Raw genomic sequence first — 25,172 nt, 5'->3', positions numbered from 1 at the left:
TTTGCTAATGATGTCAAATCAAACTTTACAGTATTCTGCTGTAAATTCATCCGTCATTTGAATATTAATATGACTAATAGTAAAATAATATTTGGCCTGGTATTTGTCCCATGTATCAGGCTGGTAAATAGTGTAATTTATGCATTTACAAAATGATATTCAGCTCACTTGTCATATTAATCATTTTGCATTTTACTTGGCTTATGCAGTTAAAGATGATATTCATTCATTTCAATGTTTGTTTTTTCAAAACACTTCGTTTTTTAGGATTTAAAATATTTTGCTAATAATAATAATAATAATAAGGCTTACATTTGCTGCTTTTCAAAACGAGAATTTTGTTGAAATGGTAATCTGTAACATTAGGCTTGCAGCAGCACATAGAAGTAAAGTGGAGGGAAGAGCACTTATCTGCCTCAGCAGGACAAACAGCCTTTTGTCTCAAATGTGAAAGGTAAACTGCGTGCCCTGGACACATAATATCAGTAAGCACGCTTGGTGATCTGACATAAAAGAGTAACACATGATTGTCTAGTCTATTATTTCTTAATAGTAAAAGCTTGATAGTTGATCTTATAATAAAACGATGTTTAAGATCGATTTGTCTCGGCAAAGTGGACGAAAAATGTTTGAACACTGCAGATGAGCTAACGTTATCTCGCGCATGTGGGTGACATTTGTTTGCACAACATAGCAGTATTTTGTCTACAGTTGTCTCGGTTCTGTTATTGCCGTGGATGACAATAACAACACAACGTCAACAACTCAGGTTCCCTAACAGCACGGCCTTCGGTTCGTCACCAGTACCTCCAGCACTGACTGCTTGGTTCATAATGGCAACGCGCAGATTCTCTGACCCTGAAAAGCGGGCAGCTGAAAAATTTACCTCGTGGATTTGAGGCCTACATGGAGGCCTCGCTGCATCTGATTTCACTTGTGTTTCCAGAAAATATAACAAGATAAACACTGACATTACAGTACTCCCTAAAATATTTTAGGCAAACTGTGATTTTCTAACAAAAAAAGAATATAACAATTTTTTTATTATTTAAAGGAAATTTATTTCCATTTATTGATCGGTCCCTGCTTGTAGTAGTTCCCTTTGGCTAACTGCAAAGTCAACTGTCGCTCTGGTCACCTTTTGAGACGTCTATGATAGGTTATTTTTTATGTCCTAACCTATTTGTTGAACGTAACTTATCTATGATATATTTTTCTCTAAAAAAAAATCTTATTTCACGGTTTGAGTTGTGGTTTATGCTCTGAAACCATGAAAACGGGTCACTGTAAACGGTGGGTTAGCAAGTTAGCTCAATGGCTAATAGCTCAAACTAGGTAGCTCAGTGGCTAATTGGTTAAAATCTGTAGTGCATGTAGGTTCGCATTAGGTATGTTTTGTGTGCCAAAACAAACGCATAGCAGCTATAAAGTACTCACTTCTTATACTTCTCCAGTTCGGTTAAGCACTCCATCTTGTAGGACAATGATGGCAACCTCTTTCACTTGATTTTTCCTAAACAGCCAGCAGAACAGCCGTCAAATCCACACCGGGCAACAAACTGCTCACGAAAACACAATTCACCTGGTGCTAGATAGCATACAGCTAGATCCAAATGTTTGAATTTAATGCTCGGTCCACGGTGATAAAATAAATACTCATTAGATGACTCTGTACTGTTTTATCAGTACGAAGCAGGCTGTGGAAGGCACCATCCTTTTTGGTTCATGGTGTAGTAGGGCTGCCTCAGATGATCTGGTGGAGTCGATATGCGATGCACCGGTTGCGGCTCCTCCTCTCTGCGAGCCACAGCTCATGCCGTGAAGGAGGAGGTCGACATGCATGCGCTGCTGTCCAGAGGGACTGATGACGATCCGACCGTTTTCGGGTTCTTGTTAAGCTAAGAAATATTCCATTACAACGGAACGCGGAATAAAATTGTTTAATGCAAAAGGTAACGTACGACGGAGGCAGCTAAAAGCTATTCTGTAAGGCATTTGGTCAGACAACACATGGAAACCCGATGGGCCTTCAGTGGTGTGTGGGATCCCCACCATGAAATCAATTCAGCGAACGCAACTATTATCGGGATAAACTGGAAATATGAAATCCGGAGGAATTCGTAAAAAAGATAGTTTGTGTATGGCAAGCCGTTTTACCATTTATTTCCAAAAGACTAACTAGTATCTATTTTAATGTTGCTAGTCCTAGAAGTAATCCATAGTGACTATTATATGTTCATTTCACCAGAAACTATTCATGACTCATGAGATATTTATCACTTTGCTACTAGTCACTTTCCACATAGTGACAAATGACTTTCAGTTTTGATAGTAACAATTTTTTTTTTTTTTTTGCCATTGAATTCAACGTTATTTATACTTGTTCCACTTTACTATAAACTATTTTTAGGTAGGCTACTACTACCAGTACTTATCTCATTGTAATAGTTAAATAGTTTAGTTTGAATGTAGTTTTGAATATATGTTCCATACTGACTAGTGGCAAAGGAATATTAGTTTCCAATGAATACAGTGAAAAGTTGAACAGGTACCAGTTGCTATTGTATTACTTACTACTACTAGTAATTTAAAAATAAGTGCTAGTAACGTAAAATACTAAAACCAATCAAATTAAAATACTAGTTAGTTTTAAGAAATAATGTTAAACAGCGTGTGGTTTATATGGAGATGAGAAGTGTGTATAATGACCTGTTATGCTTTGGATGACTTTTCTCTGAATAATAGTAATTATAATTATTTGTATTATTATTATTAACAGATATTTCTCAATCTGTTGTATTCAGCAGTATCTTAATAAAATATAGATTTCATTAATAGATAGATTTAATTTATATACTACTGATATGTGTATAGTTTTATGAAAAGCCCTTTCAGTGATTTTGGTATTAACAATTAAACCTGTATGGTTTTTCATTGCTCATATATGAAGTATTTTAAAAGACATTCCGCATCAATAAATTGACAAATGCTTTGCATAGTGATGCCATAGAGACCACTGATATATAGATAATGTTTAACTAAATGTCTAGTTGCATGATAGCAGGTGTGTTTGTTGTTTTCTGTGGTAGACAATGCAGTCAATTTGTTTAGTTACTAATCATATACTTGAAGGCAGGTATTCTAACACAGAATTACTAACAGTCATCTCAAGCCACAGGTATGGTCATTGGCTTTTCTAATAAAAACGTCTTAAATATTTTAATGGTCTGCACTTTGTCTCTTCTGTGGTCTGTTCATTTCACAACATGGTTAATTGACAACAGTGTGTGTTGTGAGAGTAAGCCGGTAGGTAAACAAAACAAGAACAAAAACTAATGATTTACTTACCAGTTTCAGCTGAATTTGGGCTGTTAAAAAATATTAAAATATTAAAAAACAATAGCATGGTTATTATTTTGTTGTTTGGTGTTGATGCAGAAGTATTTGAGCCTTGCTGATCAGGGTATGATTTGTCTGTTATTGCTCAACTTTACATCACTCTTCAGTCAATAGGTCCTGGCTCTCAGCTTAATGAGGACATTTTTGATGAGTTTCCAGTGGCAAACATCCTGACAGTTCCAGGTTGTGTCCCCCTAGTGGATGAAGCCCTCCGGATTTGAGACTTTAGTCTTTGCAACTTTACAGATCTTCTTTATGCACCAAGAGCTTGTAACACTCTAAAGAGAAAGGAAAAAATGAAATTGCATCATATGACCCCTTTAACACCCACTGAGCCCAGTGCAGGCCTCTTCCTCTCTTCAAAAGACCCACATTTGATGATTTTTTTGTAATTCTTAACATTTTCTCGCTTCTGCAGGTCCGATGTGGTGTTGCTATCTTCAAATGGCCTTGTCTGTCTAAACCTGATTTGTTTCGTGTTCACAGTGAGAACACTTCCAGATTCACCACAGGTCCCACCTGATGACAGACCTGTATGTGTGGACACAATTAGGGCATTTACTGTATTTTCTTTCTTCTTATGTATTTTATTTATGCTTCCTTTTTCAAGATTTCCTAAACTTTTATTTGTGAATATAGTAGCTACCTCAGTACGGTGAGTATAATTATTAGGCAGTGTTGGCAGCTAGCCATGGTGACCAGGACGAATCCTTTATCATGTCTAAAGCCCCACAGAGGTTAAATTGAGGACATCATTGTGTTCAATGGACCACTGACTCATTAAACCTTTGTTGTATCTCAGTTTACAGGGATCTGCTCAAAGGACTATTCTGAAATCAGGTTGTTTGTAAATTGCTAGATAACAAGCGTCATTTAGTTGTTATTGTCCCAACTGTGAAAGTAAGCAGTACTGTAACCACCATAGACATTGAGGGGGTAAGTCCCCTGCAATAATTTGATATAGTCAAACTGTCCCCCGATATTCAATATTCTTAATGCTGCTGTACTGCAATCCATTACGTAACACTTTTTGTTGTTAAAGGGATAGTTCACCCAAAAATGAAAATTCTGTCATCATTTACTCACCCTCATGTTGTTCCAAACCTGTATGAGTTGCTTTCTTATGTTGAATACAAAAGAAGATATTTTGAAGATTGCTGGTAATCAAACAGTTGGTGGTTGCCATTGACTTCCATAGTATTTTTTTTCCTACTATGGAAGTCAATGGCAAACACCAACTGTTTTTTTGGGTGAACTATCCCTTTAAGATGACAAAACGTTTTAAAAGTTGCATTTTAGGCTGGTCTGTGGTGTCTAGTGTCATCAGTAATATAAAATACTAAATCAACTATTCTATTTAGAATTGTGTTTTGAAAGTTATTTGAACAAGTGTATAACTGATAACAGACAAAACAGCATCCCAGTAAAATATTAATCTGAAAGATAAATTTATTCTATGAAATACGGGCCTATGATAACTGTATAAGCAGATTTAGTTGCCCATATTTAATTAAAGATGTTATCATAGCAACACTATCATGAATTCAAATTGAATAATTTCAGTCAGTTAGCCTTATATGAAGTATTAAATTAACACTAGCAACAACATGCCACTCGAGGCTTTCTGTCATGTGGCTATCTTACTCCACTCATGTAATTTTACTTAATTTCTCCTCTAATTTTACCTTTTCGCTTAAAAAAAAAAAAAATGTAAGTGTGTGTGTGTGTGTTCAGAATAAATGGGGGGAAAAAGTCATTAAATATCTTGAGATTAGATTTTGGGCCGTCATGTTTAAGAGAAGAAATTATAGCTGTATATTATTTGCAAATAGTTTGAATTGTTTACTTTACAATAATTTAAATTTTTACTGTTTACTTCTTTCTTTTTCCCCCTCAAATCCTTTTAAATTCACATAAATAAATAAATAATACTAGTTATTAAGTAGTAATTTCTACGGAAACGGTGTACTGTAAACACATGGCACTAAAAAGAGAATTTCCATTGACGTCAAAGCAGATTTTTAAAATATGTAATATTTAAATATAGTAATAATTAGTGAAATATGTAGTTAATAATATAGACAAAAATTCCTAGCTTGTGTAACTGTCCAGAGATTTAAAATAAAGAATATCAATAAAAGGCTAAAATTCTTAGGAAAAAAAGAGAGACATACTGGCCTAAGTAGTTATGTGGCATAATGTTTCATTATTATTTCTTTAAAAAAAAAAGTGAAGCAAATTTGTTTCAAAATTATATTTACATTGAAAAACTTTTTGAAAGAAAGTGTAATGTAACCAAGATGAAGCCATTTAGTTATGTGACAAGAAAACCAAATTAGAGGTATGTGAAGGTCAATAACTCTTTTAAAATACCACATATTTTGACCTTCAGATTTGTTTAGGTCACGGAGTATATTTGAGCAATTTTACTTGATGGTTACACCATCCATGTGACACATTTAGTTCTATTAAATCAAGATATTCGAAGTGTGTAATGTATTTTGTAAACATTTCATACCTATTTTTAATTGTATACTTTATTCGTAGGAAACTGTACAAAACTGGTGAGACAAATTTTTGTCCATTGACCGTTACAGTGTGTTTCGAGTGTCAATTGCGTTTCAGCGCCTCCGGGTTTCCGTAGTTCTACAGATGGCGGTGGAGGAGATGCGGATGCTGTAGTTTCTTGCGATTCGTCCTTGCTTCAGATATCACGACAGCGAAATTGTTGCTTAGTCACGGTGGGAATCGGACAGACGACACCGTAGAGCGGCATTAATGTCTCATTCTTTTATATTTGGAAAGGATTGATATCTCCTTTGTTTTGTGTAAGTTTGATCAATACCGCGCGCGTCACATTCTGGGCCTCTCAGCTTTAGCATTGCCGATATTACCGAAGACAGCTGCACTCTTTGTTTTCACCGATGTTTTCAGCTATTGCGGAATTGACGGTGGTTTTTAAGTCACGTACCGTGTGTTATTTGTGTATCAGCGTACCTTGTGCTGATTGAAACTGCTGGGTTGGTGGGTTTGCCTGAAATCGACGATGCTCCTGAATGCTAACGTTAGCTGTTTGATTTGGCGCAGTTTTGCTTCAGAAAGCAAATAGCTCGTGGTTCACCACATATAGCATGTACGCAAGGTTCTACAGAGGTGCATATGTTAAAAACAAGTTTGTATTAGTCGCCAGTGTTATGATAAAACCGCATAAAATAAAAAAGGGTGATACATGTAGCACGGATTATGCTTTGACTCGACGAGAAAGCGGAAAGCATGTTGAGTTTGTGTGATAATGTTTCTGTGTGGAAATGCGAGATCAGTCATGCATTGGTTACTTAAAAAAGTGCAGCAAAATGGGATATTTCGTTGTAAACTCGATGGCAGATTCCTTGCTTTTGTTTCCTAAGTGTTTTGCAATTGAAAATACGCCTCGGTTAGTGTTCCCAGTGGATGGTTTCGGTGGCATTGGGACTTGACCGTCGAAATATTTTTTTCCCCACAAGACTGGATAATTTTTCAAGACTTTTAATATATATTTTTTTTCTTTTAAACTTTATCTTAAATGGAAATTTATTTTCTACAAGAGAAGTTTACAGAAAATTGTTTATTTAATTCTAGAAAGTTCAGATGTAAATGCGTTGTGAGTTTTGTGTGTGTTAATTTGAAGTAAAATGGAAAGTTTGCTCGAGGGTAAACTTTATTTCTGAGTCACATTGTTTGTATTTAAAGCAGTGGTTCCCACCCTTTTTACTCCAAGGCCCCACATTGTCCAAAAGAATGTATTTCTTTTAGTACTTATGCTGTAATGACATAACCATGATTAAACAATTCAGTAAAATGTTAACTAGGACCAATTTTGTCTATTTTAGAAGTCTAGAAGTCCCAGCTTGTGTTTCTTTGCCGGTCTTGTTCCCCGCTCTCCTTCCTTAATCTTTATCCTTCACTGTGCTATCTAAAAAAGGCATAAATTTATAACTTATGAAAATATTAATAACAATAATAATGGTAATCTAGATCCTTTTGCTACAATGAGTTTGCTGAGGCCCCCTTTCTGAGAACCACTGATTTAAAAGCTTTTGTAATTGAAGATTTTGCACTAAAGTGAGGTGGAATTGTGTGTTCAGTGTGTTGAACTGTTGTTTTATTATTTGGTTTGATGGCTGTGCAGTTTGCAAGTGGCTATTTGATAAGTTTCTATTGGAAACTGTATATAAAACTATAACAAACAGGATTTAAAAGTACATAATATTTTACAGTTAGATGCAGTAAGTGTCTTTCAGCTGTATGGATGCTAGTAGCGATATCTGTAATTTCTTGAAACTGCATAATCTTTTCCCCTCTGATAGTGTGGTCAGCTGATAAGTTTTAATTGAGAATGGAGTTCATATTACTTGCAAATTTGCATGCAGAAACTGAAAGAATGATGTTGAAGGTTGTAAAACTAGTCTTTCCTGTTAATACGAATCTTGTGGAATAAAGTTGTTTTGATGGATCAGAAGACATTATCTGCTCCAGACTGGCTGTTATTGTTGTTAGCTAATTTTTTTTGGTGGTGAGAGGTCTGTTTCGCTTAACTTTGCAGTTTAACCTTGGTTTGAAAATAATAGTTGGGGTCTCATTTGAATATTGTGATATGGAGGCAACAGTTGAGTCAGCGATAACGCTATTATATGTGCCCCTTTTGTCTGCAGGTCCTGTTGTGTGTGCTCCATCATGGCTGTGGTCATCCGATTACAGGGACTCAGAATCACGGCTGGTTCTGAGGACATTCGCAATTTCTTCACTGGGCTCAGAATCCCTGATGGTGGGGTTCATATAATTGGTGGGGAGCTTGAGGAAGCTTTTATAATATTTGCATCTGATGAAGATGCAAGACGAGCGATGACGCGCTCGGGAGGCTGCATTAAGGGCTCTCCCGTCAGCTTGCTCCTGAGTAGCAAGTCAGAAATGCAGAGTGTTCTTGAGGAAAGCACTAGAAGGCCTGAGTTAAAAAACAGGGGCATGTACAAGGAGGTTGTCAAAAGTCCTTCTGCGGAACGAGGTCCTCTGCCATTCAGTAAGGACCAGAGAGCAGATACACGAAGGCCGGATCATCAAGAGATGAGGAACAGGCCACCTCTATCTTCGTTCAGTGAGACACGATCCCAGAGAGAAGGGAGTGTGTCAGAGAGAGATGAACTTTACCTGAAATTAACAGGGATGCCGTTCTCTGCGACAAAGGACAACGTCTATACCTTTTTCAGTGGGTTACAGATCGAAGACATTATGTTTTTGAAAAACCCCAGAGGATTGTTCAACGGCCAGAGTATTGTGCGCTTTGCTACCAAAGTGGATGCAGTCGAAGGTCTAAAGAAGGATCGGCAATACATGGGACCGCGATATATCCAACTAACAAGATGCTCCGAGGAGCAGTGGCTGGCAGAAGGAGGTCTTGTTAGACCGGACAGTCGGAAAAGAGCGTCCTTAGATCGAGCGAGATCTCGATCTCCCATTTCCTACAAGTCAAGATCACGATCGCCTTCTCATGAAGAATACTGCGTCATGTTTGAGAACTTGCCTTACATGGTTGAAAAGAGAGATTTGAGGGTGTTACTTCATCCGGTTTCTCTGAAAGATGATCAGATTATTATCTTTGCCCAAAAAAAGGATGATAGGACCAAATCGGCTGTTGTGGTGTTTAGAAATCTCACAGACTATTGTGCTGGCTTGGCTCATAATAAGCAAATGTTGATGAACAAGGTAGTGTACGTGTCGCCCATCTCCAAGGAGAAAATGGTCACCATGTTGGAATCGTCTGTTGACTTGCGAGATGAGGGAAAAGGGTTGAGACGCTCCGCAGAAGCGGCCCAGTCTCAACGAAACAATCCTGACTCGCAGTTGAGGTGTCTCTATGTGCGCAATCTCCCATTTGATGTTCGTAAGGTGGAGATCATGGACTTCTTTCATGGATTTCCGCTGTCAGAGGATAGGGTTGTCTTATTGCGGGACGAAAGAGGAGCTGGGCTCGGTGAGGCTTTGGTGATCTTCCCATCTGAGAAGGAGGCCATGACGGCACAGTCCCTAAACGGACAGAGGTTTCTTGGATCCGAAGTCATGCTTAAGTGCATAACGATGGGCCAGATGCAGAAGTTTGGCGTGAATGACCAGTTGATGGATATCCCGCAAGAAAAGAACTTTCAGAGAACCGAAATTTACAAAGATGGTCCTTGTTTTTCAAACACCCAGATGCCTCAAGATGATTGTGAGATGCAGCCTAATTTGCGCCCGGGTTATGGAGGTTGTGATCGCTTTGAGCCTAATTTTGGCCACAATGATGCATTTGGGCCGGGACCGGATGGTAATGGACGTCAGTGTTACGGATCACCTGACCAACAACTTGACGGTCCGACTTGTCTTAAATTGGTGAATCTACCCTCTCAGATAAAGATCGATGAGATTTATGACTTCTTCTATGGATACAGAGTGATTCCAGGTTCTGCCTCATTGCTGTATGATAGAAATGGAGCTCCCAGACGTTCAGCAACAGTAGCATTCGAAACCCACAGAGAGGCGCTCACTGCTCTTCAAGAATTAAATGGACGACCAATCGGCACCAGGAAAATTCAGATTTTGCTTGTGTAGATATGCTTTTGGACTACAGTGTTGATGAAACTGGTGTTTTTCCTACTTTTTTTCGTTTTTTTTAAAGCTTTATGTGCTTTTTTTTCACTGATTTAACAAGTGATGTTTTTTTTTTTGCTTGCTTTTCATAAACTTGCAGATTAAATACTGCTTTAATTTAGATTCATACTTTATATCTTGATTATTCGAAAATGATGCATTTGTATGCACGTTAGTGACAGTATCTAGACTCCGTATTACTTGTGCTGTTAAATGTTTTTCCCCCTCAGAGTAATGACTACAATTTGAGATTTTACTAAACATATGTCAACAATATATTTTGTTTTCAGATAAAATCAGATTTAAAAGAATCTTCTTAACATTGTGGAATTGTAAATTTCTTCCTGCATCCAGATAAATGTCAATTCATGTTTAATGCTATTAAATGCATCTGCTACTTCTGATTTCTTTCTCGGGGTGCTTTTTTTCTTGCAGTGGTTCACAATGGGTTTCTTGACCAGTTGATTCAGTTTCATGGTCAATCCAATAATGATATTGTGATAAGTCTATCTTAATAATTGCAAAAATAATTGCCAGTTACCTCGATTACCAATATAATCTATAGAAGAAGTAGCCAATGCAGCAAAAAAAAAAAGAGCAAATTTTTCTAACAGCCTACTGGAAAAACAGGATTTGCATTGTTTTATTTACTTGCGTGCACACATATTATGGCACACACACACATATGCACACATATATGCGTGTGTATATATATATATATACACACATATATACACAGTACGGTCACGGTGCAAAAGGCTTAGGCCATTAGTATTTTCACCAAAAAAAAAATAATGGTTTTAAGTCGGTTATTTATATCTTTTGCTGTAGTGTGTCAGTAGGAAATATCAGTTTACATTTCCAAACATTCCTTTTGCCATTAATTGTAGTAATTAATTATGTAGCTTTTTAGGAAGGTTTCTTCAAGCATCTTGGAGACATTGACAGTTCTGTATTTAGTCTTAAGTTTTTTCCAGATTTTTTCATGTAATCCCAGATGGACTGGGTGAGATCAGATCTCTGTGTGGAGCACTGGCTGTTGTCAGACTCCTTGTGCATATATGTATGTATGTATGTGTATATATATATATATATATATATATATATATATACATACACATATAAATGCCATAATAATGCATTCAAAATCCACAACAAATATACAGGGTTCTCTAGGCCTATGTTACTCGCAGCATTAAGCAATAATTGTCTAACTTAAGCAACTGAATCACGCTTTTATGACTTACACTATGCATATTTTTTATGAATTATGTAGTTGATGCTTATTCCATTTTGTCAACCACAGCCAGCTGTTTGCAAACAATAAAGAAGGTGAAATAGTTTCAGCATTCAGGTCTTTTTCTTTTTTTGCTTTACAGACTGTTCTGCTATATGTGCAGCTCATTGTCTTGGGACCACTTTCCAGGTGATTCAAACCACAGTGTAAACCACAGTATTTATATTAACAGCCGTCAGTCAAATACACTCGTACCAACAACGGCTTTTAACAATCAAGCGATCGACTGAGAAAGAAGATGTCACTAGAGGACACTGCAGTACCATGAATCCAGTAAAAAAAATTACTGCATTGGTAGAAGTGTGGGCCTGATACTTAAAAAAAGATTGTGAGAAGGTTAATACGAATTCTGGAGATGGTTAGTAATAAATTGCACTTTTATAGAACAGGAGTTGTTGTTTTTTTTTAATCTATTTGTGGAATCTTTGTAAAGTGCAAAAAAAATAATAATATGATGCATAAAAAAAATGGTCATAGGCCTACTACCAAGAGTAGGGTGCAGCCAAAAAGGGATAAATTATAGGCATTAATCTGGGAGATTTAATAATTTCATGCAAGGCTGTTGTCAGACTCCTTGTGCATACAAAAATCTCACTGGATTATTACAATTAATGGTAAAAGGAATGTTTGGAAATGCAATCTGATATTTCGTACTGACACACTAAGGCAAAAGATAGTAACTGTAATAGTAAAATAACTGGCTTAAACATTCCTTTTGCCATTAATTGTAGTAATTAATTATGTAGCTTTTTAGGAAGGTTTCTTCAAGCATCTTGGAGACATTGACAGTTCTGTATTTAGTCTTAAGTTTTTTCCAGATTTTTTCATGTAATCCCAGATGGACTGGGTGAGATCAGATCTCTGTGTGGAGCACTGGCTGTTGTCAGACTCCTTGTGCATACAAAAATCTCACTGGATTATTACAATTAATGGTAAAAGGAATGTTTGGAAATGCAATCTGATATTTCGTACTGACACACTAAGGCAAAAGATAGTAACTGTAATAGTAAAATAACTGGCTTAAAACATTTTAATTAATTTTTTTGGTGAAAATACTAATGTCTTCAGACTTTTGTGTGCTATATGTATGTATGTATGTGTATATATATATATATATGTATATATATATATATACATACACATATAAATGCCATAATAATGCATTCAAAATCCACAACAAATATACAGGGTTCTCTAGGCCTATGTTACTCGCAGCATTAAGCAATAATTGTCTAACTTAAGCAACTGAATCACGCTTTTATGACTTACACTATGCATATTTTTTATGAATTATGTAGTTGATGCTTATTCCATTTTGTCAACCACAGCCAGCTGTTTGCAAACAATAAAGAAGGTGAAATAGTTTCAGCATTCAGGTCTTTTTCTTTTTTTGCTTTACAGACTGTTCTGCTATATGTGCAGCTCATTGTCTTGGGACCACTTTCCAGGTGATTCAAACCACAGTGTAAACCACAGTATTTATATTAACAGCCGTCAGTCAAATACACTCGTACCAACAACGGCTTTTAACAATCAAGCGATCGACTGAGAAAGAAGATGTCACTAGAGGACACTGCAGTACCATGAATCCAGTAAAAAAAATTACTGCATTGGTAGAAGTGTGGGCCTGATACTTAAAAAAAGATTGTGAGAAGGTAATACGAATTCTGGAGATGGTTAGTAATAAATTGCACTTTTATAGAACAGGAGTTGTTTTGTTTTTTTTAATCTATTTGTGGAATCTTTGTAAAGTGCAAAAAAAATAATAATATGATGCATAAAAAAAATGGTCATAGGCCTACTACCAAGAGTAGGGTGCAGCCAAAAAGGGATAAATTATAGGCATTAATCTGGGAGATTTAATAATTTCATGCAAAGAATATGTTAGTATGCACATCATTATTTTGTAGCAATGTGATTTACTATCAGGTAATGACAAGAATGGCAGGAAATGAGAGCGCTGTGACAAGTTGGTAAGTGAGGTCATGCTTTTGGGTCACAATGGCCAGTGCAAAGGATTGTGTAGTCAAGTAAACCCAAAGCTAAGGTGTGGGTAAGGAGTTGTTCACAGCAGGTTAGAAAGGGGGAACAATACATGTTTGTTTATCAAAACCAGTTTGAAAAGTTTGTTTAGCAGGTGGTTTCAAATCCCTGAACTTCTAACTTAATAAACTAGCCTAAACTGGTCTTAGCTGGTTTAAACTGGTCGCCCAGCCTGGCTAGGCTAGTCAAACTGGCTTTAGCTGGTTGTTCCAGCTGGTCTCCCAGCCTGACCAGCTAAAGAAGTGGTCAGAACCCCTCTAAAACCAGCTATGTCCAGGCTGGATGACCAACTAAAACCAGCACAAGGTGATCAGGTATTATTTCAGCAAAGAACCTATACTTTATAAGAATTTAAATAGCACAAAGAGCCCATGCTTAGTGAATACTTATATTAATCTAATGACAGAATCTTAACTAAAACCTTTTTCTGAAGATTCATACCCCAGGACTTTTAATTCTGTAGAACATTTTATATATGGTTATCATAATGTTGGCTCTAGTAGATATCTGACCTGTTTTAAGAGAGAGATTAAAAAAAAGAATTACAAAGAACCAAACTTTTATACTAGCAAACTCAAACACTAGCTAACAATGAAAGATGTGGAAAAGTATATTTTAGATATCGTTTTGTGTGTATGTGAGACTGGGTGAGTTCATCCACAGTCATAATGAACGCAGGGATGAAGAGAGTCACGAGCTCAGTCTGAATCAATGTGTTGGAAATGACAGAGACAGTCAGCGCGGTGACTGAAGCTGGATGCTTTATCAGAGAGAACGTGTAAGGTGCCATTATTATAATTACGCGTTTATTTTGGGCTAATTGTGTTGTGACATAATTCTGAGTTACATTTTTGTCTCTCGTGAAGATGTTATGTGATAAAAAAAAAAAAAAAACTGGATTATCAAGGGAAAAGTTCGCAGTCGTCGTGGTTCGTGGCTAGCAGCTAGCACCGTTGATGCCGATTGAGTCAGAAGTTCACGCCACCTTTATTTTCAATATTTTAGACGTATTTAACATTGGTATGTTGCCATTCTTTGTTTTTTTTCAGTTCAACAGTACATGTCTGATGGTTTTCACAAAGTATATTTACCTGACTCATTCGTCGTGTGAGATATTAGCCTAACTGAACTGAGATTGATGTGGATTGTGCGTCAGGGAAGCTGCCAATATCTGTCATCTTTTCCATTTTTTCCGTTATGTTTCTAAATATAAGAAGAACAGTTCTGAGTGCATCACCTGCCTTAGATTGGTGACCATCTGCCTCTCATATAATGTACTGGACAGTTTATTTGTCTGATGTTAGTGTAAAACTGGATAATATTGTACACCATCCAGTTTAACTGTAATACTAGGCCCAGAAATACCTGTTGCTGAGCTATAAATAACCAATAGCCTGTTTACCTAAACTAAAATATGGCTTCTTGAAAAATTTATGTTAATGTAATCCACCAATGCATGTAATCCAAATGACAAATGTTAACAGATGTACCTGACTTCATAATGGCATGAACAGAATATCATGATGTTCTGATATTAGGTCATAGTTTTTTCCACTTGTACTCAGAATTGAGCAGTTTATGGCATTTAGACATGGAATAATTTAATTAGAATCAAATAAAAATGTGTGGCTGATTCTATAGTGGATCGCATCCTTCTATATAGAGTCAAGTATAGCCCTGTAACTTGTCAAGAAAATGAAATAGGTGAAAATTATATGTTGAAATGTGAAAATTATATGTTGAAATGTGAAAACAATAACATGTTGACAATATGTTCACAATAATAGGTGAAAACAGTAATATGTTGAAATGTTTGTCCTTAAGCAGAAAAATGGATGTCTCAAAAAGGATCATCAGAAATCTGGAACCAGCGAGACCACTGCGCCGTCTTAACATAAATCAAGGTATCAAACGTGAATGTGCATACTGGTTTCAATCTTTAAAAATGCAAATCAATGCAGTTCAGTTGATGCCAGTTTGATTATGTTTTTCTGTGTGTGTTGGTGTGTTTGTGTGCTTTTTTTGGTTATCTCAATTATAGTGCCTCAAAGCTATGCTGAGATTAAGCCGGTAGAAAAGCCAGTAAGACCAATTTTAATATTTTCATGCTTTGGAATTTAATTGCAGCTGCTGGCCTCTTTTTTGCTTATCTTTTTCCTCTTGAGAGAGTGTCTTTTTTTGTCCGGTAACTGTTTTTACTGTGGACAGGACAACATTATTAAAGTGGAGCATTTCTATGAAATCCTGCATCTTCAAAGCACCAGCACCCAACCAAAGAAGAAAGGCAAGTGTCTGCTTCAGTATAAATTCCCTAAACGAATCAGGGAGATGATTATACCTCTAATTAGAAGAAAAACAATGCATTGATAATACAGTTTTAAAGTAGATCCTATAATACTTTTTGTTGTTGTTGTTTAAACTGTAGCCGAAAGAATTTGCTACACTCGGGACTTCCTCATCAAGTTGGCAAGTTGTCCAATGGCTAAGATGAAACCTGAGTTTTTACCAGAACATCCAATCGTTTTAGAGAATGGAGTGAGTTGATTGGATTTTTTTCCTTCAGATTTTGTGAAGCACTTGTTTGGCAAAATATGGTTTCTGTATAAGATAATAAACACGTATTTGCACAACGTTTCCAATTATCATTTTTTACCCAATCTAGAGAACCAATGATGTGCCCAGATACTTCATCACCAACTACAACAACGAGGACTTGTAAGTGCATTCATAAAACTAATATCACAACCAGTGCAAGAGCTTGAGTTGACATTGTTATTTTATGTGTTGCATTTTAATAGTTTTGCATATGATTTAACAGTTTGTCCATTTATATTTCTTTTCATAGGGCTGCCTAATGTGGGGAATTTCTTACAGTCTTTTTTTTTTAATTGCCCTAAAACTGCACTGCATGGGGACCAAGTGGAAAGGGTCACAAGTTAAATTGATAACTTTCGAGGTTATAAAGGGTAAAATATTTGTCTTAAGCTTTACAATGAAAACTGAAGTTTTGTAAAGACAAACATTAATACACCAAACAAAAATCTAAAAACTTAAACATTTCCAACCTAGGTGTTGCAATGCTTGTTCCTAACCAGTTCACAGTACAAAAAGTTAAATGATACTAACAGCACTGATGCCTTGGTCCTTGCAAAAGTTTCCACATCCTGTTTTGTCATGGTAAACTCATTGTCCTTTCTTGACCATACACTTTAGTTTTACCTTATCAGACATTTGTGATGTCAAACTCAGGCTTTTGATCCTTGCCTAATGTAGGTTGTGTTACTACACTGCACTAAAACAGTTGTTCTGGATTCATGGTCTGTGGTGCTAAAATTAAATTGTGGATATTTGAACTTGAAGTGTTTAAGATTGAGGTGCACCTTAAATAACAGACTGACTTCTAGCAAGTTCATATGCCTGAGTTACACTTAAAGGGATAGTTCACCCAAAAAATGAAAATTTGATGTTTATCTGCTTACCCCCAGGGCATCCAAGATGTAGGTGACTTTGTTTCTTCAGTAGAACACAAACGAAGATTTTTAACACAAACCGTTGCAGTTTGTCAGTCTTATAATGGAGGTGAATGGCTAAAACATACAATAAAACTAAAAAAAACATACACAAACAAAACCAAATTAAACCCTGCAGCTCGTGACGATACATTGATGTGTAAAGACACAAAACGATCGGTCTGTGCAAGAAACTGAACAGTATTTATATTGTTTTTTTACCTTTGATTCATGCAATGTCCGAACTGTTCGAAGTAAATGAGTGAGGTGGGTGGCGGTAATGCACTTATAAGTCTACGATATAAATACTGTTCAGTTTCTTGCACAGACCGATCGTTTTGTGTCTTTACACATCAATGTATCGTCACAAGCCGCAGGGTTTAATTTGGTTTTGTTTGTGTATGTTTTTTTTTTATTTTTATTGTATGTTTTAGCCATTCACCTACATTATAAGACTGACAGACTGCAACGGTTTGAGTTAAAAATCTTCGTTTGTGTTCTACTGAAGAAACAAAGTCACCTAAATCTTGGATGCCCTGGGGGTAAGCAGATAAACATCAAATTTTCATTTTTGGGTGAACAATCCCTTTAATAGAATCAGATTGGGAATGTTTTCATTTTGCTTAACTATGTTAACCCTGGACAATATAGAGAGAATTCATTTGACAATTATTGAGCATTTGGATTTTTTTTTGAAGGTACAGTAAGCTATTTTCACTTTTTGCAAACATTGCACTTGAAAATAGATCTATTTCGTTGCTTAAGTATGCATATGTCTGAAATTTAATTAATTGCTGTGAAGTGGATTGGAGCACAGAATAAGTGTTTGTTACAGTACTGTGGCTTTTTCAGTATTATAATATTATTTTATTAAAGGTTACTAGAAAAAAAAAGTTAAATTAATCGACCGCTCTGGATCTTATGCAAGGATATCTTTTTTATTTCCCCTGATTTGCACATCTGGGCAGAGGCAATATTTGCTTTTTGTATCACACTAATTTGTCAACTCATTGTCTCAACTTGAAATTGGATTTATTCCACTGAATACACTCAGTAAAGAAACATTTCTTTTACTTGCTGCTCTGCTGCTTAATTATTTTATTGATTTTCTTACATGCGTACATGTGAGATAAACACATACAGTTTTTATTTTACTTTATTTTTATTGAAGCAAAAAAAAAAAAGTTACCCAACACCTATCCATGTGAAAAACAGATTGCCCCCTTAATTTAATATCTGCTTGTGCCACCTTTAGCAGCAACCAAACACTTCCAATAACTGGAGATCAGTCTTTCACAGTGCTGTTGTGTGGTGGTCCACTAATCTTTGCAGAACTGCTGGGGGGGGGTTTGATCATGAGCTGCCAGTTTAAGATCCTGCCTCTCAAATGTAGTTCAAGTCAGGACTTTGACTTGGCCACTCCAATACTTTCATTTAGTTTTTTTTTTTTTTTTTTAGCTATTCAGAGATGGACTTACTCCTATGCTTTGGATGATTGTCTTGCAGCGTAATCCTGTTGGGCTTGAGCTTCAATTTACAGACTGAAGACCTGTTTCTCTCAATTATTGCAAGTGTCCCAGGCCCTGTAGCACCCCCACACCATAGCTATAATGTTATTTTTGTGGAAAATTCAGAACATTTTTTACAAAATTCAAATGAGCCTTAATGTTCTTCTGGGTTAGCAGTGGTTTTGCCTCACCTCTCTTCCATGGATACCATTTTTTGGCCAGTGTCTTTCTGAGAATAAATTCATGAACAGTAAGCTTCATCCATGCAAGAGAGGCCTGCAGTTCCTTTGGTCTTTTGTGACTTCCTGTATGAGTCATTGCTGTGGTCTTGGAGGAATTTTGGAAGGTCGGCCACTTCTGGGACGGTTCGCTACTGTGCCAAGTTTTTCAATTTGGAGATAAAGGCTCTCACTGTGGCTCTTTGGAGTCCAAGAACCTTTGAAATAGCTTTGTAACCTTTCCAGACAGATGTATTTCAATCACCTTCTTCCTCAGCATTTTCGGTATTTCTTTCACCTTTGGCATAGTGTGTTACAGGGTAAGACATTTTAATCAACTTAATGTTGTTGAAAAAGTTGTATTTGAGTGTTGATTTAATTGAACAGGGCTGGCAGTATCCGGCCTGGTTGTGTCTAGTCCAGCTGAACCGCATTATGCATGCAGTTTATGCATGCAGATTTGGGAATTAATAACTACATGGGCAAATACATTTTCACACAGGACCAGTTGGTATCAGTTGACTTTTTTGCTTCATTAACATTGTCATAAAAATATATATATATATATTTTGGGTTTGCTCAGGTTGCCTTTGTTTTAGATTATGTTTTCATTTCTGAAACAATTGCATGAGATACATCAAACAAAAAAAGAGTTCATAATGAAAAAATAACACAAATTATCAAAAGTTGGTGGAATATATCTATAGTTTATGTGATGTAATTTCAGGTAATTTTAGCAACTTGTGATAGTCATCTCAATGTCAAAAGGTAGTAAAAGTAACGTCAGTGGTGCTCGCGCACCAGTATCCAGCCTGTAGACATGAGGCCCCGCCTCTGTACTGATCCTTTCTATGAAGGACTTCTCAACTGTCCAATCCGTTGCTCCTACTAGTCCATCCTGCCGCAGGAGGCGGGGTTTGCGGGAAAACACGCTGCTGTCACGTACACCAGCGGCACAGCCGGATGTTTTACAGCAGCAGAAACTGACCGAAACCCATGGTATTTTGTCAAGTGACCTTACCGGCGGACACTGCATCAGGAGGCTTATAAACGTCCATCTCACGGTAACGAACATTGAACTTTGTTAAGAAACTATTCTTTAATTAATACTGTTTAGTTAATTTTATTGTTAGGCAAAGTTGTTTATTATGCATAGGTTGAGTTGTTAAACAAGACGATTTTTTTTACGTTGAAAAGTGATGGTCTGTTGATGTGTCCATCTCAGGAAAAAAACAGAAAATGCCGCTGGGTGAAGAGAAGAACGGTGCGTGCGATAGGTACGAATGAAATCGTGTCTTCATTTTTTCCTTATTCTTTTGTTATGTGCATGGACTTTCAGCCCTTCCGTTTCATATGTCATTCAGTAATTTATGTAGCCTAAGGATTTTATATTTGTTCATCAAACACTATATAGCGCATTGTATAAATGACAGATTCATTCGCTGGACACAAAAGTTGTTCCACAAGAAAAAGTTTCATTTGGTTCTATGAGAAGCGATACAAAACGGAAATCATATGTTCCTCTGAGCGCCCTTCTCACGACCCCTGTGTTACATAGTCCTGACAGTTATTACGTTATATCGTGTGGTTAAAAGTGTTACTTTAAACAGTTCTCCTAACAGTGGGGACAATAACCAACAGCTGTCCTGTTTCATATAACTGCCAAACTTATATTTTCCCTGCATAGGTCCATATATGTGAACAATCCCCATTTAGACTCCATGAAAGATGACATCCTTTACCATTTTAACCTGGGAACATCCACTCACGACTTACCAGCGATGTTTGGAGATGTCAAAGTAAACTTCAATTCGTTTCCATACTAAAATCTTACTCCTTTAGAATTATCCAGGTCTGTTTAACTCACTTGGTTGTACGTTTTGTCTCAGTTTGTGTGTGTAGGAGGAAGTCCGTGGAGGATGAAGTCTTTCACTGAATACATTGCCAAAGAACTGGGGCTATCAGAGCCTAATGCTGAATTCCCAAATATATGTGAAGGAACCGATCGCTATGCAATGTACAAAGTTGGACCTGTGCTGTCAGTCAGTGTGAGTGAACTCAAACTCATCCACATGAACAATTCCATTCAAAAGTCTTGGGTCAGTAAAGGCATTTACAATGCTACAAAAGATTTCTAATTCAAATAAATGCTGTTCATTTGAACTTTTTTATTCATCAAAAAATCCTGATCAAATCTAGTGCGGTTTCCACAAATATTAAGCAGCACGACTGTGATAATAACAAAGAATGTTTATAGAGTACAAATATGCATATTAGAATATGTTTACGTGCACTAATTTTCCTCAATTTCAGATTCTGAAGGTTCTGTTTATATGAATCCTAAACATTGCAATATTCTGCGTTACATGTATTACAAAAAAAAAAAACTTCAGCATATATATGCAGTGCCCCCACTCACCATGATCTGTGCAATCTGTAGGTATTTTTGAATTCAATTAGATGCGTTTACATTCTTAATTTTTTTCCCTGTGGTTCAGAATATGTCAGGTCAACACCACCCCTTTCAGTTAGGTCAAATTATTACTTGGATCAAGCTCAGTCAGACTGATTGTTCACATGAAAACTTTTTTTAGTCCGATTGAGCCATCAGTCGATTATAAACCGTATTTTGGTGCATTTAAACATAGCTAGTAAGACTGGAGTAATGACTTCAGCTTTGCCATCACAGGAATTAATTAGATTTTAAAATATATTCAAATGGAAAAGTTATTTTTAAATTGCAATAATATGTTACAATATTACTGTTTTTACTGTATTTTGATCAAATAAATGCTGCCTTGGTTTCTTTCAAAACCACTTACTGACCTCAAACTTTTGAATGGTGTAGTGTTTTTGTGTATCAGTGGCCATCAAACACCTTTAATTATAGTGCATTTGTCTGTACCTTTAAGTGCATAATTGCAAATTAAGTTTGTCTGAATGTTAACATTGAATTTTTTCTGTGTTCTAGCATGGCATGGGCATCCCATCTATCTCTATAATGTTGCATGAGCTTATCAAGCTCCTGTATCATGCCCACTGCACTGATGTCACTGTAGTGCGCATCGGAACGTCAGGTGGAATAGGTACACTGCTTTTACCATTGAACTGCTTAATCAAAATCAACTCCAACCTCACCCTGATGTTGTAAATCCATGGGATTTTTTTACTCATTTCCTGACTGAGCTGTTTTTTCTGTCTTTTGTTAGGTTTAAAGCCAGGTATTGTGGTGGTTACCAAACAGTCAGTGGATTCTGTGTTCCAGCCTCGCCTTGAGCAGATCATCCTGGGAAAACCAGTGGTCAGGAGCACAGAACTCGATGCGGAACTTGCAGAGGAGCTTCTTCAGTGTGGCAAAGACCTTGCAGAGTTTGAGACTGTCATCGGTAACACAATGTGCACCCTTGACTTCTATGAAGGTATACATATTTTAAGACTTTATAGAATCAGTGTCAATTGTCAATTGCAGTGTCAATTTTTTTGCACGGTTGGGTTTGTCGCATTTGAATGAATGCTCTGTCTTGGTACAGGTCAAGCTCGGCTGGATGGGGCCTTCTGCTCGTACAGTGAAGAAGATAAACAGAGCTATCTTGCTGAAGCCTATGCCGCTGGGGTTCGTAACATTGAGATGGAGTCATCTGTGTTTGCGGCCATGTGCAAACTGAGCAATCTTCGAGGTATGTCATTTTTAATACACCATTTACTGAGCGCAAGTTTGTGATATTTCATTGGTTGTTTAGGTTAATACAAAAAAGCCTTTATGCATGGGAATTGGGTGCTAGAGGTTTATGATCTTTTATTGCAGTTTGTCTGTTTTAGCAGACTGATTTTTACATCTTGTCACACATTAAACCTGCTGATGTTGTTTATTATGGATGGGTTAAGGTTATGTGATAATATTGAAGAATTTGTTCCTGTTTCTTCAGCTGCGGTTGTGTGTGTAACGCTGTTGGACAGACTGAAAGGAGACCAGCTGACCAGCTCTCATGACATCCTGAATAGCTACCAGCAGCGACCTCAGGTCTTGGTTGGACATTACATCAAAAAGAAGCTGAATGCCTATAAGAAAAGTTAGTTTGAAAGCTTTTCAAGAAAGCTTTTACAAGAGTCCCAGGTGAAGGTAGGGAAAAGTATAGTGCAGTTATTTGAATATATGGCAAGCAGAAGCAGCTCTTATAAGTTTATCAAAAGTGACCAAGATAACAGAAATACCTTTGAATTTTTCTGCAGTTTAATACTGCAATTACTAGCATGCTCATGCAACCTCATGCCTTGAATGTAATACCTTAATTTCCTCGTTTTAAATTGGTAATAGGCACATTATGTTATAACAGATATTTATTATTGTTTTAAAAGGCACTGTATTAAAACTACTCCTGATGAAGTAGTTGTGTAAAAGGGAAAGATTTTATAAAAAAAAGAGAGAGAACTAAGCGGTTTTAGCACTAGTTACCTTAAAAGGGTCCAAGGAAGCATTTTTAAAAAAACAATAAACCTCTGTTTGTTGGTCTATGGTTATGTTACAAACAAATTTTACTGTAATGTTCACAAATGTCTTAATTTTATTTTCACAAATGTATTAAATATTGCATAATATTTCTCCTTAAGTTTGCTATGTTTAACATTGAAAGTATTATTTTATTTCCGTAACTGAATGTTTTGTTATACAAGATTCTGACAAATAAAACCCAGAGATGAAATAATTTAATAAATGAAAGTTGTATGTAGTCCAATTTCAGTCTTATATGAAATAAATGCTAAAAAAAATACTGTGTAGAAAGTGTTTACAATGTGTCAATATTAGTATATCAAAAGTCAATATCAAGGTCAATTAGGAACATTAGAATATTAAAATAATCAGATGTAATAAAGAATATTAAAGGAATAATTCACCCAAAAAATAGGAAATTTGCTTGAAATTTACTCAATCTCACACCATCCAAGATGTAGATGAGTTTGTTTCTTCATCTGAACGTATTTGGAGGAATTTATCATTACATCACTTACTCACCAATGGATCCTCTGCAGTGAATGAGAGTTCAAACAGCTGATAAAAACAATAATCGACAAGTGATGTAAGTAATCAACAAGTTGAGTGTAATAAACAAATCCATCATGACATTTTTTAACCTCAAACCGTTGCTTTCACTAAAATACGAGTCCTCTATCTATAATATTGCTTTCTCCAGTGAAAACGTCGAAAAACAGTCCAAAACAGTTCTAAATAAATATTCCTGTGGATTTTGATTTGAGAGGACAACAGTGCATGGACTTTTTTTCACTGGAGGAAAAGTTAAGAATTATTAACTGGTATTTTGGCCAGATGCTACCATTTAAAATTAAAATGCCTTAAGGATGGATTTGTTTCTTACAAATACACAGCTTTTCACTTTACAATCTTTTTTTCACTGGAGGAAAAGTTAAGAATTATTAACTGGTATTTTGGCCAGGTGCTACCATTTAAAATGAAAATGCCTTAAGGATGGATTTGTTTCTTACAAATACACAGCTTTTCACTTTACAAGATATTTTGTGATGGACTGGAGTCGTGTGGATTATTGTGATGTTTTTATCAGCTGTTTGGACTCTCATTCTGACGGCACCCATTCACTGCAGAGGATCCATTGGTGAGTAAGTGACGTAATAAATTTCTCCAAATATGTTCAGATGAAGAAACAAACTCATCTACATCTTGGATGGTGTGAGATTGAGTAAATTTAAGCAAATTTACAATTTTTGGATGAATCATTCCTTTATTCGAAATTTATGGCTGAGTCTCAGAGACTGCTGAGTTGCCTTGACAGCATTTATGTTCGTATTCATGTGACAAATTTTGCTGCATAAATCTTTGTCTTTTTTATTAGAATGGTGGTTTTGATATTCAGGATTGTATCTAACAATTATCCTCAAATCATACAATTTCATAATTTTAACATGTTGCTGAATGATTTCCCAATTACAAAAATGTAACACCCAAATAAATAACATCATTTGCACCCTTTGTACAGCATACAAGACAAATAATCTCTTTCCTCCATCTCAGTGTTTACACAAAATTGGTTGCATTCACCAATCTAAACTGTTCAACCCTGTTACTCAAATTATTGTATGAAAAATTGCTCAAACACATCTCTCATAAACCAACATTTGGTCCCGAAGTGACTTGTCCATACAGTGAGTGACTGCCTAATAAAAAAATAAGTTGATGGTAGCCATTGACTTCCATAGTATTTTTTCCATACTATGGTAGTCAGAGGCTAATGTCAACTGTTTGGCTACCAACATTCTTCAAAATATCTTCTTTTGTATTCAACAGAAGAACTTGAGGGTAAATGATGACAGAATTTTAATTTTGGGGTGAACTGAAGCAGTTGCAGGAATTTATGACAAAGAGTGGTCATTGTGTGCATGTGACAACAATATCACAAATTCTCCACAAATGTGGCTTGTGTGGGAGAGTTGCAAGAAAAAAGCCACTTTTCAAGAAAGGCCACATGCAGTCATGACTGAGCTTTGCCAAAACGCACCTTGAAGATTC

General features: G+C 36.3%; 4 protein-coding genes across 8 annotated transcripts in view; 3 read left to right on the top strand and 1 right to left on the bottom strand.

Moving 5' to 3' along the window:
• LOC107752833 (histone-lysine N-methyltransferase SETD2-like) overlaps positions 1-2,063 on the bottom strand; it is a 30,845-nt gene extending 28,782 nt beyond the window's left edge. For both annotated transcript variants that reach the window (XM_016568897.1, XM_016568898.1), the window contains exon 1: positions 1,438-2,063. The gene's annotated coding sequence lies outside the window, so the exon portion shown is untranslated. The remainder of the gene's footprint in view (positions 1-1,437) is intronic.
• Positions 2,064-6,033: 3,970 nt separating this feature from the next.
• LOC107752831 (RNA-binding protein 12B-like) lies at positions 6,034-16,944 on the top strand. 2 transcript variants are annotated; one of them, XR_001641393.1, is made up of 4 exons: positions 6,034-6,227; positions 8,091-10,056; positions 10,129-10,563; positions 16,935-16,944. XR_001641393.1 is itself a non-coding variant. In XM_016568893.1 (3 exons), exon 2 carries the CDS (start codon positions 8,113-8,115, stop codon positions 10,018-10,020), a length of 1,908 nt encoding a protein of 635 aa, XP_016424379.1. In that variant the 5' UTR covers positions 6,034-6,227; positions 8,091-8,112; the 3' UTR covers positions 10,021-10,056; positions 10,129-10,728. The 2 variants fall into 2 exon arrangements, 1 of the variants encoding a protein (XP_016424379.1); XM_016568893.1 differs by lacking the exon at positions 16,935-16,944 and having other exon boundaries at positions 10,129-10,728.
• Positions 13,681-16,886, top strand: LOC107752832 (uncharacterized protein C8orf88-like). 3 transcript variants are annotated; one of them, XM_016568896.1, is made up of 7 exons: positions 13,681-13,713; positions 15,224-15,303; positions 15,441-15,481; positions 15,608-15,683; positions 15,825-15,934; positions 16,062-16,114; positions 16,245-16,886. In XM_016568896.1, exons 2-7 carry the CDS (start codon positions 15,231-15,233, stop codon positions 16,252-16,254), a joined length of 363 nt encoding a protein of 120 aa, XP_016424382.1. In that variant the 5' UTR covers positions 13,681-13,713; positions 15,224-15,230; the 3' UTR covers positions 16,255-16,886. The 3 variants fall into 3 exon arrangements, with proteins under 3 accessions (XP_016424382.1, XP_016424381.1, XP_016424380.1); XM_016568895.1 differs by lacking the exon at positions 13,681-13,713 and adding an exon at positions 14,053-14,177 and having other exon boundaries at positions 15,227-15,303; XM_016568894.1 differs by lacking the exon at positions 13,681-13,713 and adding an exon at positions 14,053-14,177.
• A 2,595-nt stretch (positions 16,945-19,539) lies between the features above and the next one.
• On the top strand, positions 19,540-23,316 carry LOC107752846 (uridine phosphorylase 1-like). The gene is made up of 8 exons (XM_016568916.1): positions 19,540-19,698; positions 19,860-19,911; positions 20,322-20,433; positions 20,524-20,682; positions 21,606-21,720; positions 21,844-22,053; positions 22,165-22,311; positions 22,561-23,316. Exons 2-8 carry the CDS (start codon positions 19,874-19,876, stop codon positions 22,707-22,709), a joined length of 930 nt encoding a protein of 309 aa, XP_016424402.1. The 5' UTR covers positions 19,540-19,698; positions 19,860-19,873; the 3' UTR covers positions 22,710-23,316.
• The last annotated feature ends 1,856 nt before the right edge of the window (positions 23,317-25,172 follow it).

The sequence above is a fragment of the Sinocyclocheilus rhinocerous genome, unplaced genomic scaffold (assembly GCF_001515625.1).
Source record: "Sinocyclocheilus rhinocerous isolate Xijiao unplaced genomic scaffold, SAMN03320098_v1.1 scaffold771, whole genome shotgun sequence".
Lineage (NCBI taxonomy): Eukaryota > Metazoa > Chordata > Actinopteri > Cypriniformes > Cyprinidae > Sinocyclocheilus > Sinocyclocheilus rhinocerous.
The sequence above is the reverse complement of the archived record's forward strand: the minus strand, read 5'-3'. Positions and strand labels throughout refer to the sequence as shown.

Bases quoted from the DNA above. Each gene is read 5' to 3' on its own strand.
- LOC107752832 (XM_016568894.1), top strand. From the start codon at position 14,122: ATGACAGAGACAGTCAGCGCGGTGACTGAAGCTGGATGCTTTATCAGA. The intron at 14,178-15,223 runs GTAAGGTGCCAT...TTTGTCCTTAAG, and splicing joins TGCTTTATCAGAGAGAACGT to CAGAAAAATGGATGTCTCAA. The intron at 15,684-15,824 runs GCAAGTGTCTGC...TTTAAACTGTAG, and splicing joins CACCCAACCAAAGAAGAAAG to CCGAAAGAATTTGCTACACT.
- LOC107752846 (XM_016568916.1), top strand. From the start codon at position 19,874: ATGCCGCTGGGTGAAGAGAAGAACGGTGCGTGCGATAG. The intron at 22,054-22,164 runs GTATACATATTT...GTCTTGGTACAG, and splicing joins CACCCTTGACTTCTATGAAG to GTCAAGCTCGGCTGGATGGG. The intron at 22,312-22,560 runs GTATGTCATTTT...CTGTTTCTTCAG, and splicing joins CAAACTGAGCAATCTTCGAG to CTGCGGTTGTGTGTGTAACG.
- LOC107752831 (XM_016568893.1), top strand. From the start codon at position 8,113: ATGGCTGTGGTCATCCGATTACAGGGACTCAGAATCACGGCTGGTTCT.